This window comes from Somniosus microcephalus, chromosome 21, assembly GCF_052327205.1.
Source record: "Somniosus microcephalus isolate GS21.2 chromosome 21, FLI_Smic_1.0, whole genome shotgun sequence".
Lineage (NCBI taxonomy): Eukaryota > Metazoa > Chordata > Chondrichthyes > Squaliformes > Somniosidae > Somniosus > Somniosus microcephalus.
The window spans coordinates 69,915,815-69,932,422 of NC_141007.1; the positions used below are offsets into that span (position 1 = coordinate 69,915,815).

Consider the following 16,608-nt stretch of genomic DNA (forward strand, 5'->3'; position numbering starts at 1 on the left):
TGTTTGACAAGCTGACACAATTATGAGAGATACATATTTTGATTTTCTTTGTCCTGGTTGAACTTCAAACAGCACCAGAGATATATCTCTGGGAGCATTCACTCACTTGAGCAGTCCTTCTGTAGCCAGAGAGAGAGATTGATAGGAGGCTTGTGGGAACCTGGATAGTAAACCTCAGGTAAAATGATTAAAGAACCATGTCTCAGGTTCAGTTTCATTTTCAGGTTTAGCACAGAGACACATTTTATTCATTTCTATATTTGAGGATAAATAGTTATATTCCATTCATTACTGTTCTCTTTGTTACTGCTTACGTTTTTTTTATTAGTTCTTGGGATGTAGGTTATGCTGCCAAGGCCACATTTATTTCCCACCACTTGTTGCCCTAAGAAGGTAGTGATAGGTCTTCTCCTTGAACCACTGCAGTAGGGATGGTGCTTCCATGATGATAGATAAGGAATTCCACAATCATGACCAGTGATGATAAAGGAATGGTGGTACATAGCTAAGTCAGGATGATGTGTGCCCTGGAGGGGAATTTGGAAATGATGGTGTTCTCATGACATTATGGGGTAAAAATTTGTTAAGTACCATTTTGGGTCTCTAAAATCACCTGGGTGCTAAATTTAGCGCTCGGTGAAAAATAGCACTGGCGATCACTAAATTCCGGTTTCGCACCCCAAGAGGGAGGGGGAGCGCTAACACGAGGCGCAAATGCACCGAATTTCTAGCCCTATAACTTTTGTCCTCCTTAGTGGTAGAGGTCACACAGCTGGGAAGTAAGCTTGGCAAGTTGCTGCACTGCATCCTGCAGATTGGCACACTGCAGCTGCAGCGTGCCAGTAACTGAATGAGTGGATATTGGGTAAATGATGGGAGCCGATCAAATAGACTGCTTTGCCCTAGATGGTATTGAACCTCTTGACTTCTTGGGTGTTGTTGTGGGTTGCACCAATCCAGGCAATTGGTGGGTATTCCATCAAACTTTGAGCCGCGTAAATGGTGGAGCGGAATCAGGAGGTAAACCACTCGTCACAAGTACCCAGCCTTTTTCAATTACTCTTAAATAGTACAAGACAACAGCAAATAAATATTCAAACATTGATTTTGCCAGTCTTTTATATCATCAGCCAGACTACAAGAGAACACAGATTTGCACAACAGAGCATTCACTGTAGTCACTTTGACCTCAGGAAGAATAATGTATTTTTTTAATTCAACCATTCAGTAGTTGAACCATCACGGAATTGTTTGTTTTAAAACATTCCATATATGTGCTGGGTGTATTCTCTGTAGTAGGGTTGTGTTGTGTAACATGTAGAACTTTGACAGAAAAATTTAAAAGGTGAGATGAGTTAAACTGAGCTGCTACAACCTAGAAATTTTTCTTCAACTAATTTTTTTTAATGAGATGGTATTTCCAGCCATGATTGGCATTCCCTGCTAATGAAGAATACCTGCTCAACATCCAATACCAGGAGAAAGAGAATAAATCACTTTAGATCAAAAACAAAAACATTAAAGAAGGTTCATCCCAAGATTCTACTGTGCCTTTTAATTTATACAATTTCTCCCATAATACACCATCACAGAAAGCGACTACAAGTAATTGGTGTTATTCCTATTTAAAATTCTAATCTGCTAATATTTTTCATATGATTTTCTGTGTTGCTGCAAACCCCAAAGTTGCATTGCAATAAGTAAATCCTGTTACACATTTAATCGTAGCGCTATCTAAATGTAGCCTCAAATCAGAACTGCTAATATTTTAACTGAGGAATTAGGCGGACGTTCTATTCGGATATAAACAATAGAGCTTATTATTATGCATATGTTGCTTTGTACATTTGTCTTCTTTGTCTGAGTTTTTGTTCTTTCACCACTGTTATAATAACCGTAAATTAGCTTGTCTCCAGTCACGTTACATGTTTAATGTGTCAAGGGTATCCAGCAGGTTCTATACCATCCATCTATTCAGTTTCTATAGTGACCATGTGACTCAATATTCTAATTGTTATACACTTTTAGTATGATCGTTATAAACTGGAAAATAGCTGTAAGATACTGAAAATTAAATTTCCATTAGCCTCATCAATATACTAAAATAGCAGATCTATTAGTGTCTTCAGTCACCAAGTATTACAAGTAATAGTCAGCCTTGGCACAGTGGTAGCACTTTTGCCCCTCAGTCAGAAGGTTGTGGGTCCTAGCCCCACTCCAGAGACTTAAGCACATAATCTAGACTGATGCATCAGTGCAGTACTGAGGGAGTGCTGCACTGTTGGAGGTGCCGTCTTGCAGATGAGATGTTAAACCAAGGCCCCCATCTGTGCTCTCAGGTGGTTGTAAAAGATCCCATTTCACTATTGAAGAGGAGCAGGGGAGTTGTCCTGTCCAACATTTATCCTTTAACCAACACCACCGAAAGATGATCAGCTGGTCATTTATCTCATTGCTGTTTGTGAGACGTTGCTGTGCATAATTTGGCTGCCACGTTTCTCTACGTTACAGCAATGACTACACTTCAAAAGTACTTCATTGGCCATGAAGCGCTTTGGGGCTTCTTGAAACTGTGAAAGGCGCCATATATGCATTCTGTTGATTCTCTGAAAAGAATCAATATATCAAGCATAATTTACTAACTTTGCAGTCTCAGTGGATAGTCTCGCAATATTGGGAATTTGGGCACGGACTGCACAGTTTCCCAAACAGCTGCCCTCCAGTACCCCAGCCAGGTAGTTACTCTTCATATATTAACAAAAAATAATGAGTGATGGCAGGCTATTAGACCCTGGAAGATGTCACGTGAGCACATTCCTGTGCGTCACCCCTGACCCTCCACCTCCCCAATGACTAGAAATGTACACTTTCCCTGCTCCACTTGATTGAGCATATCAAAGCAGATTGTGACCACCCCCACAAATACCCTGCCTCAGATTAGCTAACTCAGCAAACACCAGGAATCAAGTCTGGAACTTTCCTCATCTGTCAGCAATCAGGGAAAACAACACTTTACAGTTTATGAGAATATGTAAAAGAATTGTTGACCCAGTCTTGGCCAACACAGTAAACGCTTTGCTGGGCTTTCGAATTACAGTGGCAATAGAATGTGCTATTGATATGACCAGAACACTAACCTAAATTGAAAAATCACATCCATGAAAGCAGAATACCACTATACAAAACTGCAGCAGTAACAATGTAATGTAGAACCATTACTCATTTAACTGATTGCCGTGACAGAAATTACTTTTTTTGGTGTAACTATTAAAGTTGGCATAGCTAATGAAAACTGGTTTTATTACTGTTTCTTCTTCTAGAGATACAGGCAATATTTAAAGTGGTGCACTTGACTTCCATTTATACAGTATCTTTCACGACCTCAGGACATCCCAAAGTGCTTTACATCCAATTAAATATTTTTGAAGTGTAGTCACTGTTGTAATGTAGGAAATGCGGCAGCCAATTTACACACAGCAAGGTCCTACAAACAGCAATATGATAATGACCAGATAACCTGTTTTAGTGATGTTGTTTGAGGGATAAATGTTGGCCAGCACACCGGGGAGACCTCCCCTGCACTTCTTCAAATAGTACCGTGGAATCTTTTACATCTACCTGAGAGGGCATATGCAGCCTCGGTTTAACATCTCATCTGAAAGACAGCACCTCCAGCAATGAAGCACTCCCTGAAGTGTCAGCCTGGATTATATGCTTAATCTCTAGAGTGGGACTTGAGCCCACAACCTTCTTACTCAGAGACTAGAGTGCTTCCGAGTGAGCGACGGCTGCCAGTATTTTAATTTCAAAATTATATCTAGGTATGGATTTACTTATTTTCTAAATGTATATCTTACAGTGCTTTTGTTTCAGTTCCAGTATCCAACCCAACAATAAAACTCAACTCTTTAAACATTAACTGTGCAACAGGAGAACGTGTAACCCTGCACTGCCACTCAACCAATGGAACCACTCCTATAACTTATTCATTGTTCTTAAATGAAAGATTCATCTACTCTGTCACAAGGTCTAATACAGAGCCTGCAGCTTTTAATGTGCTCATAAATGAAACCAAAGATGGCGGAGAGTACAAGTGCAAAGCTCAGAATGAAATTACAAGCTCGTCCAAATACAGTAAAGGAATCAGCTTTACAGTAAAAGGTATGTTCCCTCATCATCAGGGCTGGTAACATGAATAGGAGATATGGCAGAACTTTCCAGCTTTCCTCTCTTTCATCAGTCATTAGCTTTGCAAATCCCTACTCATTGTTGCTATCATTTCCTCACCTAGAGTCATAGAGTAATACAGCACGGATAGAGGCCCTTCGGCCCATCGTGTCCGCGCCGGCCATCAAGCCCTGTCTAATCTAATCCCATATTCCAGCATTTGGCCCGTAGCCTTGTATGCTATGGCATTTCAAGTGCACATCCAAATGCTTCTTAAATGTTGTGAGGGTTTCTGCCTCCACAACCCTTTCAGGCAGTGAGTTCCAGACTCCAACCACCCTCTGGGTGAAAAAGTTCTTTCTCAAATCCCCTCTAAACCTCCCGCCCTTTACCTTGAATCTATGCCCCCTAGTTATCGACCCCTCTACTAAGGGAAAAAGCTCCTCAGCATCCATCCTATCTATGCCCCTCATAATTTTGTACACCTCAATCATGTCCCCCCTCAGCCTCCTCAGCTCCAAGGAAAACAAACCCAACCTGCCCAGTCTCTCTTCATAGCTGAAGCGCTCCAGCCCTGGTAACATCCTGGTGAACCTCCTCTGCACCCTCTCTAACGCGATCACATCCTTCCTGTAGTGTGGCGACCAGAACTGCACACAATATTCCAGCTGTGGCCTAACCAGTGTTTTATACAGCTCCATCATAACCTCCTTGCTCTTATATTCAATGCCTCGGCTAATGAAGGCAAGTATCCCATATGCCTTTTTTACCACCTTATCCACCTGTTCCGCCGCCTTCAGGGATCTGTGTACTTGCACACCCAGATCCCTCTGACCCTCCGTCTTGCCTAGGGTCTTTCCATTCATTGTGTATTCCTTTGCCTTGTTAGTCCCCCCAAAGTGCATCACCTCGCACTTTTCCGGGTTAAATTCCATTTGCCACTGTTCCGCCCATCTGACCAACCCATCTATATCGTCCTGCAGACTGAGGCTACCCTCCTCGCTATTTACCACCCTACCAATTTTTGTATCATCCGCGAACTTACTGATCATACCCTTTACATTCATATCCAAGTCATTAATGTAGACCACAAACAGCAAGGGACCCAGCACCGATCCCTGTGGTACCCCACTGGCCACAGGCTTCCAGTCACAAAAACAACCTTCGACCATCACCCTCTGCCTTCTGCCACTAAGCCAGTTTTGTATCCAATGTGCCAAGGCACCCTGGATTCCATGGGCTCTTACCTTCTTGACCAGTCTCCTGTGCGGGACTTTATCGAAGGCCTTACTGAAATCCATGTATACCACATCCACTGCGTTACCCTCATCCACACACCTAGTCACCCCCTCAAAAAATTCAATCAAATTAGTCAGACATGATCTTCCCTTGACAAAGCCATGTTGACTATCCCTGATTAATCCTTGCCTCTCCAAGTGGAGACAAATTTTGTCCCTCAGGATTTTTTCCAATAATTTTCCTACCACTGATGTTAGGCTCACTGGCCTGTAGTTCCCCGGTTTTTCCCTACTACCCTTCTTGAATAATGGTACTACATTAGCGGTTCTCCAGTCCTCTGGCACATCCCCTGTGGCCAGAGAGGTCCTGAATATATGTGTTAGAGCCCGCGCAATCTCCTCCTTTGCCTCACACAGCAGCCTGGGATACATTTCATCCGGGCCTGGGGATTTATCCATTTTTAGGCCAGCTAAAACCGCCAATACCTCCCCCCGCTCGATGTGGACTATAGGTAGAATCCTCAGGTATTCATTAAATTATGGCTGCCCCAGCAGCAACATGAAAGGTGATACACTGGGTTCTTAAAAAAGATTCCAGAATCTTGAGTCTCTTTCCATCACATGAGGACCATGGCCCCAAAATTGTTTGGCCATTCTGGTGAACTCCAACAGCCATCTGGCCAAAATGGCCAAAAACTCTGCTGGGACCTAGAAACACCAGAGAGGGTGGGAACTCCCTGTGCTGGTTGTTCCCACTTCCTCGACATTGAAGGGACCCAGTGTACATTTGGAGGCCAGTACACCCATTGGGATGAGGCAACTTTGAAAAAGCTGCAGATTTGCATATTTTCTATAGATTAGTCCACCCAATGTGAAAGTGAATACAAGGTACTATGTCATGCACTGCATTGGATTTTAAAGAGTAGAAGAAAAAACTTACCAGTATTAACAAACTTAAAATCTCAATTCTAGTGTTACATTATTCATGCAAAGTATTAATATTTATTTCTTGGGTAAATTGAGTTCTCATAACAAGATTAGTTCGTAAATGGTATCAAATGGTCGTATACTTCTAGTAAAAATGCAGAACCAAATTTTATACTTAATTTTTTTTATAAGTAAAATTCAATTATTTTTATTTCTGAAACAAGGTTTGTCACTGGCTAGAAAAGGAACAAAATGCATCCAAGCCTAGTAGATAAAAATGCGCTGGGAGTCATTTTGCAAAATTCGTATTAAAGTGTTCCCTAAATGCCATGAGTTCTACCTCTCTGAATTAATGACTCCAGTCATTTCCAGAGGATAATTTATATATACCTATAATATATTACAAATCTCACATCTACACACACTTCCTGTCAACTTTTTCATTATAAATTCCTATGTTAACATTTATAATGGAAACTGCCTATGTAAAACTTGTCACACCGTAATTACATCTTCCACCAGCAGTGACACTGTAGGACCTCAGTTTGCATCTTCTAGGTCAACTGTCACAATATATTTCTGGGATCTGGACACTAAGTGGCTCTGTGGAATGAGTTTCTTAAGTCTCAACTCCATCACTGTTTTGCAAATAGGAAACACCACAAGCAGTACTAATGTTAAAATGGTTTTTGGGTAATGATCACCATAATAATTTTTGAGCCAGAAATTCAGGATTGGAAAGCAATTACTGCAGACCTGCCCGTCAGCTGGGATTAGCAATAATTCATTGCAACTCATTTGGGAACCCAGTAGAAAGTAGCTTACTGTACAAAAGGCCACATGAATAACTGGTCGAATATCACCCACTTGAAAATTTCCCCCAAAATTAGTAGTACAACTATAAATCTCGAACTCATGACCAGCAAAACAAACTTAGTTAATTCAAACCTCCAGTTGTAATAAGATTTAAATAAGTTGTCAACTCTGCACACTGATCACTGTTAATATTTGCTACATAGGGATAAAACAAAACTCTCAAAACATTCACACATCAAGAGTGGTGATCATATCAAACCATAAAGGCAAAGTTCAAGCATATTGCTATCAACTCAACCCCTTGTGTTAATGACATGGAACACTTGCTACAATCTATGATATTGTAGGAACGGAGGTTCCTATCAAAAAGACTGAGTTCGACTCAGGTAATTAAATTAATGAACTTTAAGGAAATCAAACGAGTTTAAACTGGAAACTGCTAGAACACATCAATAACAGGTCTACTCTCCTTGAGGGCTTCACGAGGACTGATCCTCTGATCAGGAGAGTGACGTCATGACGTCATCCCGCCATTGGGGCATCACGTGACTAACGGCATGACGTCATCACGTGCTGTAAAGGTAACTAGGCATTGTACAGTCAAACAGTGTAATTAAAGGTACAGGCACAGACAGTAACTACATTGCTGTTAAAGGAATTATGTACAACCGCTCCGAGTCCTTTGGTGGCTCTGCCACATGCGCCCCCCCCAGAATTGTCTTTAACAGAAAAGGTGAGGCGAGGAGGAGGCCTGATGAGCCTGTCCGATCGACTTCGATACCCTGGTAGAGGAAGTTGACGACCGGTGGACGAGTTGGCAGTCGGTGGCGGCTGAGCAGGCGCGGCGAGCGCAGTCGGGTTGTCAGGCGGCTTTGGTTGATCAGGTGCGGCGGCAACAGGCGGTCGGCCGCGGTTGAGTGACGACGACAGGGTGGTCCAGGTCTGGGTGAGCCGGCTTCAAGCGGTCCACCGAGATGTGATCCGGTTTCCCTCCGACGTCGACCAAAAAGGATTTGTCTCCCGGTTTGATGACGCGGAAAGGACCAGTGGAAGGGGGCTTGAGCGGATCCCGGTGAGCGTCGTGTCGGATGAAGACATACTCCGCATTCTTCAGTCCCAGTGGCACGTAGGAGGTCTGCAGACCGTGATTGGACGTAGGTATCGGGGCAAAGCATCTGGCCGCTTCTTGGTGGCGAACGAGTTGCCGGGAGGCGGACCATGGCTCTGTGGGAGAAGGGAGGAAATCTCCTGGTACCCGGAGCGGCTGGCCATAGACGAGTTCAGCCGAAGACGATTGTAGATCATCTTTGGGCGCCATACAGAGACCCAACAGGACCCATGGGAGTCTGTCCACCCATCCTGCGCCTTGAAGACTGGCCCGAAGAGAGGCTTTAAGCGATCTGTGGAATCGCTCGCAAAGGCCGTTTGCCTGCGGATGATAGGCGGTGGTGCGATGAAGTTTGGTACCGAGCCCGAGCCACAGCGTTCCAAAGATCCGAGGAAAATTGTGGCCCGCGGTCTGAGGAGATGTCCGCCGGTACCCTGAAACGGGCGACCCAACAGGAGATGAAAGCTCTAGTGACGTCTGCCGACGTGGTGGAAACCAAAGGAATTGCCTCTGGCCACCTAGTGGTGCGGTCCACTATGGTAAGGAGATGAGTATAACCCTGAGAAGGCGGAAGCGGCCCCACGAGGTCCACATGCACATGCTCGAAACGACGCTCTGGAACAGTGAACGCAGCCACTGGAGCCTTGACATGACGCTGGACTTTGGCCGTCTGGCATACGACGCAGGTATTAGCCCAGTTACGGACGTCAATGTGCATACCTTTCCAGACGAACTTGGCTGACATAAGCCGTTGCGAAACCTTCATCCCTGGGTGCGACAATCCGTGTATGGCATCAAAAACCCTCCGGCGCCATGCGACTGGCACTATGGGACGAGGAACTCCCATAGAAACGTCACAAAGGAGCGTGGCACCTGCGGCCTGGAAGACGACGTTGGTCGCTTGGAAGCTAGAGGGAACGGTTCGATAAGACTGGACCTCCGAATCCGAAACCTGATCTGCCGCCATGAGGGCGTAGTCGATTCCCAGGTGCACCGCGTGGACCGTCGCACGGGAGAGGCAATCTGCCACCAGGTTGTCCTTACCAGACACATGTTGAATGTCCGTGGTAAATTCGGAAATGAACGTCAAGTGACGTTGTTGACGAGCGGACCACGGTTCGGTGGTCTTGGCCATGGCGAACGTAAGGGGTTTGTGGTCGACAAAAGTCGTGAAGGGGCGCCCCTCCAATAAAAACCGGAAATGGCGAATGGCGAGGAAAAGGGCCAGTAGTTCCCTATCGAAGGTGCTGTACTTTTTTTCATTTGCTCGCAATTGACGGCTGAAAAACGCCAGCGGTTGCCACGTGCCGTTGACCCACTGTTCTTGCACTGCACCGATGGCGTAGTCTGACGCGTCGGTGGTAAGGGCGATAGTAGCATCTGGAAGTGGGTGCGCCAGCATGGTTGCGTTGGCCAAAGCGTTCTTGGTGTCGCCGAATGCCTGGATCATTTCAGCTGTCCAGCTGATTGGGTCTTTACCGGACTTGCCCTTGAGGGCCCCGAACAAGGGTTGCATGAGTTGAGCCACCTTGGGGACGAAACGGTGGTAGAAGTTGACCATCCCCAAGAACTCCTGCAAGGCCTTGACTGTCGACGGCTGCGGGAAAGAAGTAACCGCCTCAACCTTCGTCGCCAAAGGTACAGCGCCGTCCGATGTTATGCGATGTCCCAGGAAGTCGATTTGTTGCAGGCCGAACTGGCACTTGGCCGGGTTGATGATTAAACCGTGTTGGCTGAGGCGCGTAAAGAGGGAATGCAAATGGGAGATGTGCTCCTCCTTGTTGGCACTGGCGATGAGTATGTCGTCAAGGTAGACGAAAAGGAACCGCAGGTCTCGAAGAACGGAGTCCATTAAACGCTGGAACGCCTGTGCTGCGTTCTTTAAGCCAAACGACATCCGCAGGAACTCAGAGGCCAAAAGGGGTGATGACTGCGGTTTTCGGGATGTCTTGTGGGTGCACTGGAACCTGGTGATATCCACGGACGAGGTCGACTTTAGAGAAGATAGTATTTCCCGCCAAGTGGGCCGAGAAGTCCTGGATATGCGGGATCGGGTACCGATCCGGAGTGGTGGCGTCGTTGAGGCGTTGGTAGTCACTGCATGGCCGCCAGCCGCCACCTGGTTTCGGCACGATGTGGAGAGGCGAAGACCAGGGACTCTTCGATCGCCTAATGATGCCGAACCGCTCCATTGTGGCGAACTCCGCCTTCGCAGCTGCAAGCTTGCCGGGTTCGAGTCTTCTAGCCCGCGCATAAACCGGGGAGCCAGTAGTGGTGAGGTGATGTTCAACACCATGTTTTGTCGCTGAAGAGGAGAAGGTGGGCCTTGTCAGCTCTGGAAACTCCCTGAGGAGCCACGTGAAGTCATCTGGAGGAGGGAAAGCACAGGCAATGGAACGCGCCACGGAGGTACCATGGAAGCACGGGATCGAGTGGAAGGTGGCCGCGTTGATCAGCCGGCGGTGTCGGACATCGACTAGTAGGCTGTTGGCACACAGAAAATCTGCCCCTAGGATAGGCTGTGAGACTGTAGCCGTGACGAAATCCCAAAAGAAGCGCTGACCGCCGAAACAGACTTCGACCCGCCGCTTTCGGAACGTTCGAATAGCTGCGCCATTAGCCGCTAGGAGGGAAAAACCGAGGTTCCCAGTCTGTGTGTCGAGCTTCGACACAGGTAGAATGCTACACTGCGCCCCGGCGTCACAAAGGAAACGGCGGCCCGAGAGGGAATCGGTGATATAGAGGAGTTTCCCCGTAGAACCGACGGCAATCGCCACCGCGAAACGCCCGTTAGACTTGATCATCCGTCGCCAGGGATGCCGCCTGCGCCTTCTTGGTTTTTTTTTGCCGAAAAACTGCAGGGGGAACGGCAGCATCGTGTTTTCGCGCCAAAACGGGTGTGGTAGGAGCACCAGCCCGCTGTAGGAGAAACCGAGACCGCGTCTGTGGGGGGTGGGCACCTCGTGGCCCGCAGCACTGCTGGGTAACCGTGAAAATCTTATCAGCTTCGGGCGCAGTCAGTAATGTCGGAGCTGGCCAGGGCAGCCTGAACCTGTTCAGGCAGTTGATAGAGGAAAAGCTCCCGGAAGATGAAACATTCCGGTTCAGCCCCCAAGAGCGTGAGTATTTGGCTCATGAGCTCGGACGGTTTGGAGTCCCCGAGGCCGGGCAGCGTGATGAGCCGGTGAGCACGCTCCGACTTTGATAGCCCGAAAACCTGAAGCAACCACGCCTTAATTGCATCATACTTGCTGTCAGTAGGAGGACTACCGATGAGGCTGATGATCCATGATGCAGTTGCGCTGTCGAGGGCGGAGACCACGTAATAATAACGGGTCTGATCCGCGTTGATGTTCCGAATGGCGAACTGGGCTTCAGCCTGGATGAACCAGGCGTCCGGTTGTTGCTCCCAGAACTGTGGCAGTTTCAGCGGGACGGCGTTCGTGTCCATGTCGAATCTTCCACGAAAATCGTTCGTAGAAGTCGGGGACACCAATGTAGGAATGGAGGTTCCTATCAAAAAGACTGAGTTCGACTCAGGTAATTAAATTAATGAACTTTAATGAAATCAAACGAGTTTAAACTGGAAACTGCTAGAACACATCAATAACAGGTCTACTCTCCTTGAGGGCTCCACGAGGACTGATCCTCTGATCAGGAGAGTGACGTCGTGACGTCATCACGTTCTTCCCGCCATTGGGGCTTCACGTGACTAACGGCAAGACGTCATCACGTGCTGTAAAGGTAACTAGGCATTGTACAGTCAAACAGTGTAATTAAAGGTACAGGCAGAGACAGTAACTACATTGCTGTTAAAGGCATTATGTACAACCGCTCTGAGTCCTTTGGTGGCTCCGCCACAATATCTTGTATTAGGGCAGCAATCAGTGATGGTAACTCATTTCACAGCTCAGATTTTGCAACTGGACACAAGCCTGGCCAGAAGTGGGGCAATGCAAGAAGAGCACCCACCCAGCACACGGACCCCATGTGTATATCTGGGATCAGCATAATTTGCATAATTGAGACAAGGCTCCCAGAAAAAATGTCTCTGGTGCTTTCCCAGCGGAAGGAGGAAAATCAGGTCATGCTGCAAGATTTGAAGGCCTGCAGCAGTTTAAAGGGTCAGGCATTGCGGTTTTGCAAGCCAGCACTCTTATATTTTGAAGCATGAAAATACTTTAGGTGAGCACTAAATTCCCCATTTCTCTGTTGGACCCATCAACATTCTGATGGAGGAACAGATGTACAGGTGGGGGATGAGTGGCCCTTTTTGGGACATTATAGGACCTCCAGGCGAGCTGGCCAATAAGAATGGCTGAAGATGATCACCAGTGTGAATGCTATGAGCAACATGCAACAATCCTGGAACCATTGTAGGAAAAAGGTCAGCTAAGGTAAGAGAACACAATTTCATTTGATTAATTTTGTGTACTAAATACCTATTGCACTTATGATTAACTCTCCCTTATGCTGCCTTGAATGGATTAATACCCCAGCGTTCCTGGTAGTGGTTCTCCACTTTCATCCTTGCACATAACCATCTCAAAGTAATTATTCCACCTAATGAAGCTGCATAGTTCATGTATATGTCATCACACCTATTGGGGGCCCCATGCTGTCATTTGGATATCAATGTACATCAAGACAATAGCAACCTCTCACTTCTACTGCCTGTCGGCAGAGAAAAGCACAAAATCTATACAGGAGAGGGAGCCTCTAACTTGCATCCAATATCCCTGTATTAGGAAGAAGCCCTGAAAATCCAGGGAGTGAGACCACAGAGGAAGTTGGAGGTAAGGAAGTAGGAAAATTTGCACCAGCTTAGGGTCTGTGCTAATAATTTTTCCTGCTGTTTTTTTTTATCTTATGCTTTCATTCCTTTGCTGGCAACAAATCATATACTAAAGCACTTTACCATACCACTCCTTTTATTGAAAGCTGTGAAGTTTTCTCACAACAACTCTATTGTAACTTTTCTCCCTCTTCTCCTTCTCCAGGTGTGCTGGAGGAAGCTAAGCCAGCACCCAGTGACCATGGGGGGAATTTTAATATGGTTCAGCAAGTGGGATTGGGTGACGGTGGGGGGTTAAATCGTGTTGCGAAGCCAGCTCCAACCCTCCGACTTCCGGGTTTTATGGAGGCAGGCAGCCAATCCACTCCCAGGACGCAGGTTGACATTTTAAATATGTTAATGAGGTTGGCAGCCTCTGATTTAACCTGCTGTGCAGGTTTTACAGTGGGTGGCCATGTTCCCCAAGCCTCAGGAAACCTGGCAGCTGAAGCAAGGCGAGGACAGCTTCGGGGAGGAGGGAAGTGTCTTCACAGCACTGCTTGTGGGCCAGGAGGAGCAGGAGTGCTTTTCCCTAGCCCCCCATGCTCCCCCCTATCAGACCTCCCCTCAACCATACAAAGGCCCCCGGGCTCAGCAATCGGAAGCCCCCTAGGGTCAGGGATCGGACACCTCCCCCACTTTCCAAACTCCACAGTATGCGGGGGGAACCGTCCAAAACTCCACCCCACCCTCCCCCCCCCCCCCCCCCGCCTATATAACCCACCCTTGTTAATATCCAGGCCTCTGTCTGCCAGCACTTCACACCATACACCATTAACTCATTCTACCCCCCTAAAGCACCAGCTCAGATACATCTATCTGGGGAGACTTAAGATAGTAATTCAGAGGGGAGTGCAATGAGTGAGACATGGAGCACAAGTGAGCAGAAGCAGAGGAGCAGGAATGTGCTGCCCAGGAGGCCCAAGTCATGGTGCAATTTAGTTGATGAACCCGAAGATCACGCTTCACAGGCCCTGCTTTCAAAAACAAAGATGCATTCTGGGCAGTGCATTGCTGCAGGCACTGAAGATCTAACAAGCAGTATGCTGCAGATGGTAGTTTGCATGAAGAGGTAAATTAAGCATTTGTGCAACCTTATCTGCTTGTTTAGCTTTTTAGGCAGTCCGTCGGAACCGAAGATGACTTGCTTCCACATTAAAAATGAGTTCTCAGGTGACTGATGAGTCCAATGCGGGACCGACAGTCTCTGTCACAGGTGGGGCAGACGGTGGTTGAAGGGGCGGGTGGGTGGGGTGCTTGGGTCCTTCCGCTGTTTGCGCTTGGCTTCCGCTTGCTCCCGGCGAAGAGACTCTAGTTATTCGGCGCCTTACCAGATGCTTCTCCTCCACTTTGTGCGGTCTTGGGCCAGGGATTCCCAGGTGTTGGTGGGGATGTTGCACTTTTTCAAGGAGGCTTTGAGGGTGTCCTTGAAGCACTTCCTCTGCCCACCTGGGGCTCTCTTGCCGTGTCGGAGCTCCGAGTAGAGCGCTTGTTTTGGGAGTCTCGTATCGGGCATGCGGACGATGTGACCCGTCCATCGGAGCTGATCGAGCGTGGACAAAGCTTCGATGCTGGGAATGTTGGCCTGAGCGAGAACACTGACGTTGGTGCGCCTATCCTGCCAATGGATTTGCAGGATCTTGCGGAGGCAGCATTGGTGGTACCTCTCCAGTGCTTTGAGGTGCCTGCTGTACATGGTCCGTGTCTCTGAGGCATACAGGAGGGCGGGTATTACTACTGCTCTGTAGACCATGAGCTTGGTTTGAGGTCCTGGTCTTCAAACACTCTCTTCCTCAGGCGACCAAAGGCTGCATTGGCACACTGAAGGCGGTGTTGGACTTCGTCATCGACGTCTGCCCTTATTGACAGTAGGCTCCCGAGGTATGGAAAGTGGTCCACGTTGTCCAAGGCCTTGTCATGGATTTTGATAATCGGGGGGCAGTACTGTGTGGTGGGGCAGGTTGGTAGAGGACCTTTGTCTTACGGATGTTTAGTGTAAGGCCTATGCTCTCGTACGCTTCGGTGAAGGTGTTAACGATGGTTTGGAGTTCAACCTCTGAGTGTGCGCAGCCGCAAGCGTCGTCTGCATATTGTAATTCGACAACAGAGGAAGGGACGACCTTCGATCTGGACTGGAGGCGATGGAGGTTGAACAGTTTCCTGTTTGTTCTGTAAATTAGCTCCACTCCAGCAGGGAGCTTACGGAGGGCGAGATGGAGCATTGCCGCAAGGAAGCCTTGCTTGACCCCGGTCCATACATGAATTGGGTCTCTAGTGGAACCTTTGGTCAGGATCACGGTTTGCATGTCGTAGTGAAGCAGGCGGAGGATGGTGACAAACATTTGAGGGCAGCCGAATTTAAGGAGGACACTCCATAATCCCTCATGGTTGACTGTGTCAAAGGCCTTTGTGAGGTCAAAGGCGGCCATGTACAGCAGTTGGTGCTGTTCCCTACATTTCTCTTGTAATTGGCGCGCGGTGAAGATTATGTCCATTGTGCCCCTTAGTGGGCGGAATCCGCATTGCGTCTCTGGGAGGAGTTCTTCCACTGGGAGAAGGCGATTGAGGAGGATTCTTGCAATGACTTTCCCTGTGGCAGACAGCAGGGAAACCCCTCTGTAATTACCGCAATCGGACTTGTAACCTTTCTTGAAGATGGTCACACTTACAGCGTCTGAGATCCCCTGGCATGCTCTCCTCCTTCCAGATAGAGAGCATCCTGACAAACTGTATCACAGTATGGTATGGCAGCTGTAGCTACTATGACCGGAAAGCCCTGCAGCGGGTAGTCAAAACTGCCCAACGCATTACCGGCACCCGGCTACCGACCATAGAGCACATATACCAGAAACGCTGTCTATGGAGGTCACGGTCCATCATCAAAGACCCTACCCACCCCAGCCACAGTCTGTTCGCCCTCCTGCCATCTGGGAGACACTACAGATGCATTCGCACCCGTACGACCAGATTTAGGAACAGCTTCTTTCCCAGGGCTGTCATCCTACTGAACTCCACAAATAAACTCTAAAGCCTGCACATCTGCCAATGCACTTTATTATGGTTATGTTTATGTTAATATACTACAAGCCAAATGTATGTTGAATGTTTAAATGTCTTAATCTAAATGTACACTCTCGGGAGCCGCAAGCCTACATTTCGTTGTACTGCACTTGTGCACTAACAATGACAATAAAAGTTGATTTGACTGGATTTGATTTGAGATAAGAGAAATTAGTTCATGAATTTGCGCCAATAGTGCTTCTCCACCATGCTTTAGCGCCTCGGCAGGGATTACATCTGCTCCTGAGGCCTTGTTGCTCTTCAGTTGTCAAATGGCCTTTTCAACCTCATGCCGGGCTGGGGTTGTGCCGAGATGGTGGCGGGTAGCATGCTGCGGGATGGAGTCTCGGATACTCACGTCGAAGACAGAGTCTCGGTTAAGGAGATCTTCGAAGTGCTCTTTCCAGCGGGCATTGACTGCCTCCCTGTCCTTGATGAGTACTTCTCCGTTCTTGGCC

At 47.5% G+C, this 16,608-nt stretch overlaps 1 protein-coding gene across 1 annotated transcript in view; it reads left to right on the forward strand.

Moving 5' to 3' along the window:
• The window catches only part of pecam1a (platelet and endothelial cell adhesion molecule 1a), an 87,609-nt gene that overhangs the window by 37,954 nt on the left and 33,047 nt on the right, over nucleotides 1–16,608 (forward strand). The window contains exon 7 of the mRNA XM_085963878.1: nucleotides 3,874–4,161. Coding sequence (XP_085820004.1) covers nucleotides 3,874–4,161 — 288 coding nt within the window. The remainder of the gene's footprint in view (nucleotides 1–3,873; nucleotides 4,162–16,608) is intronic.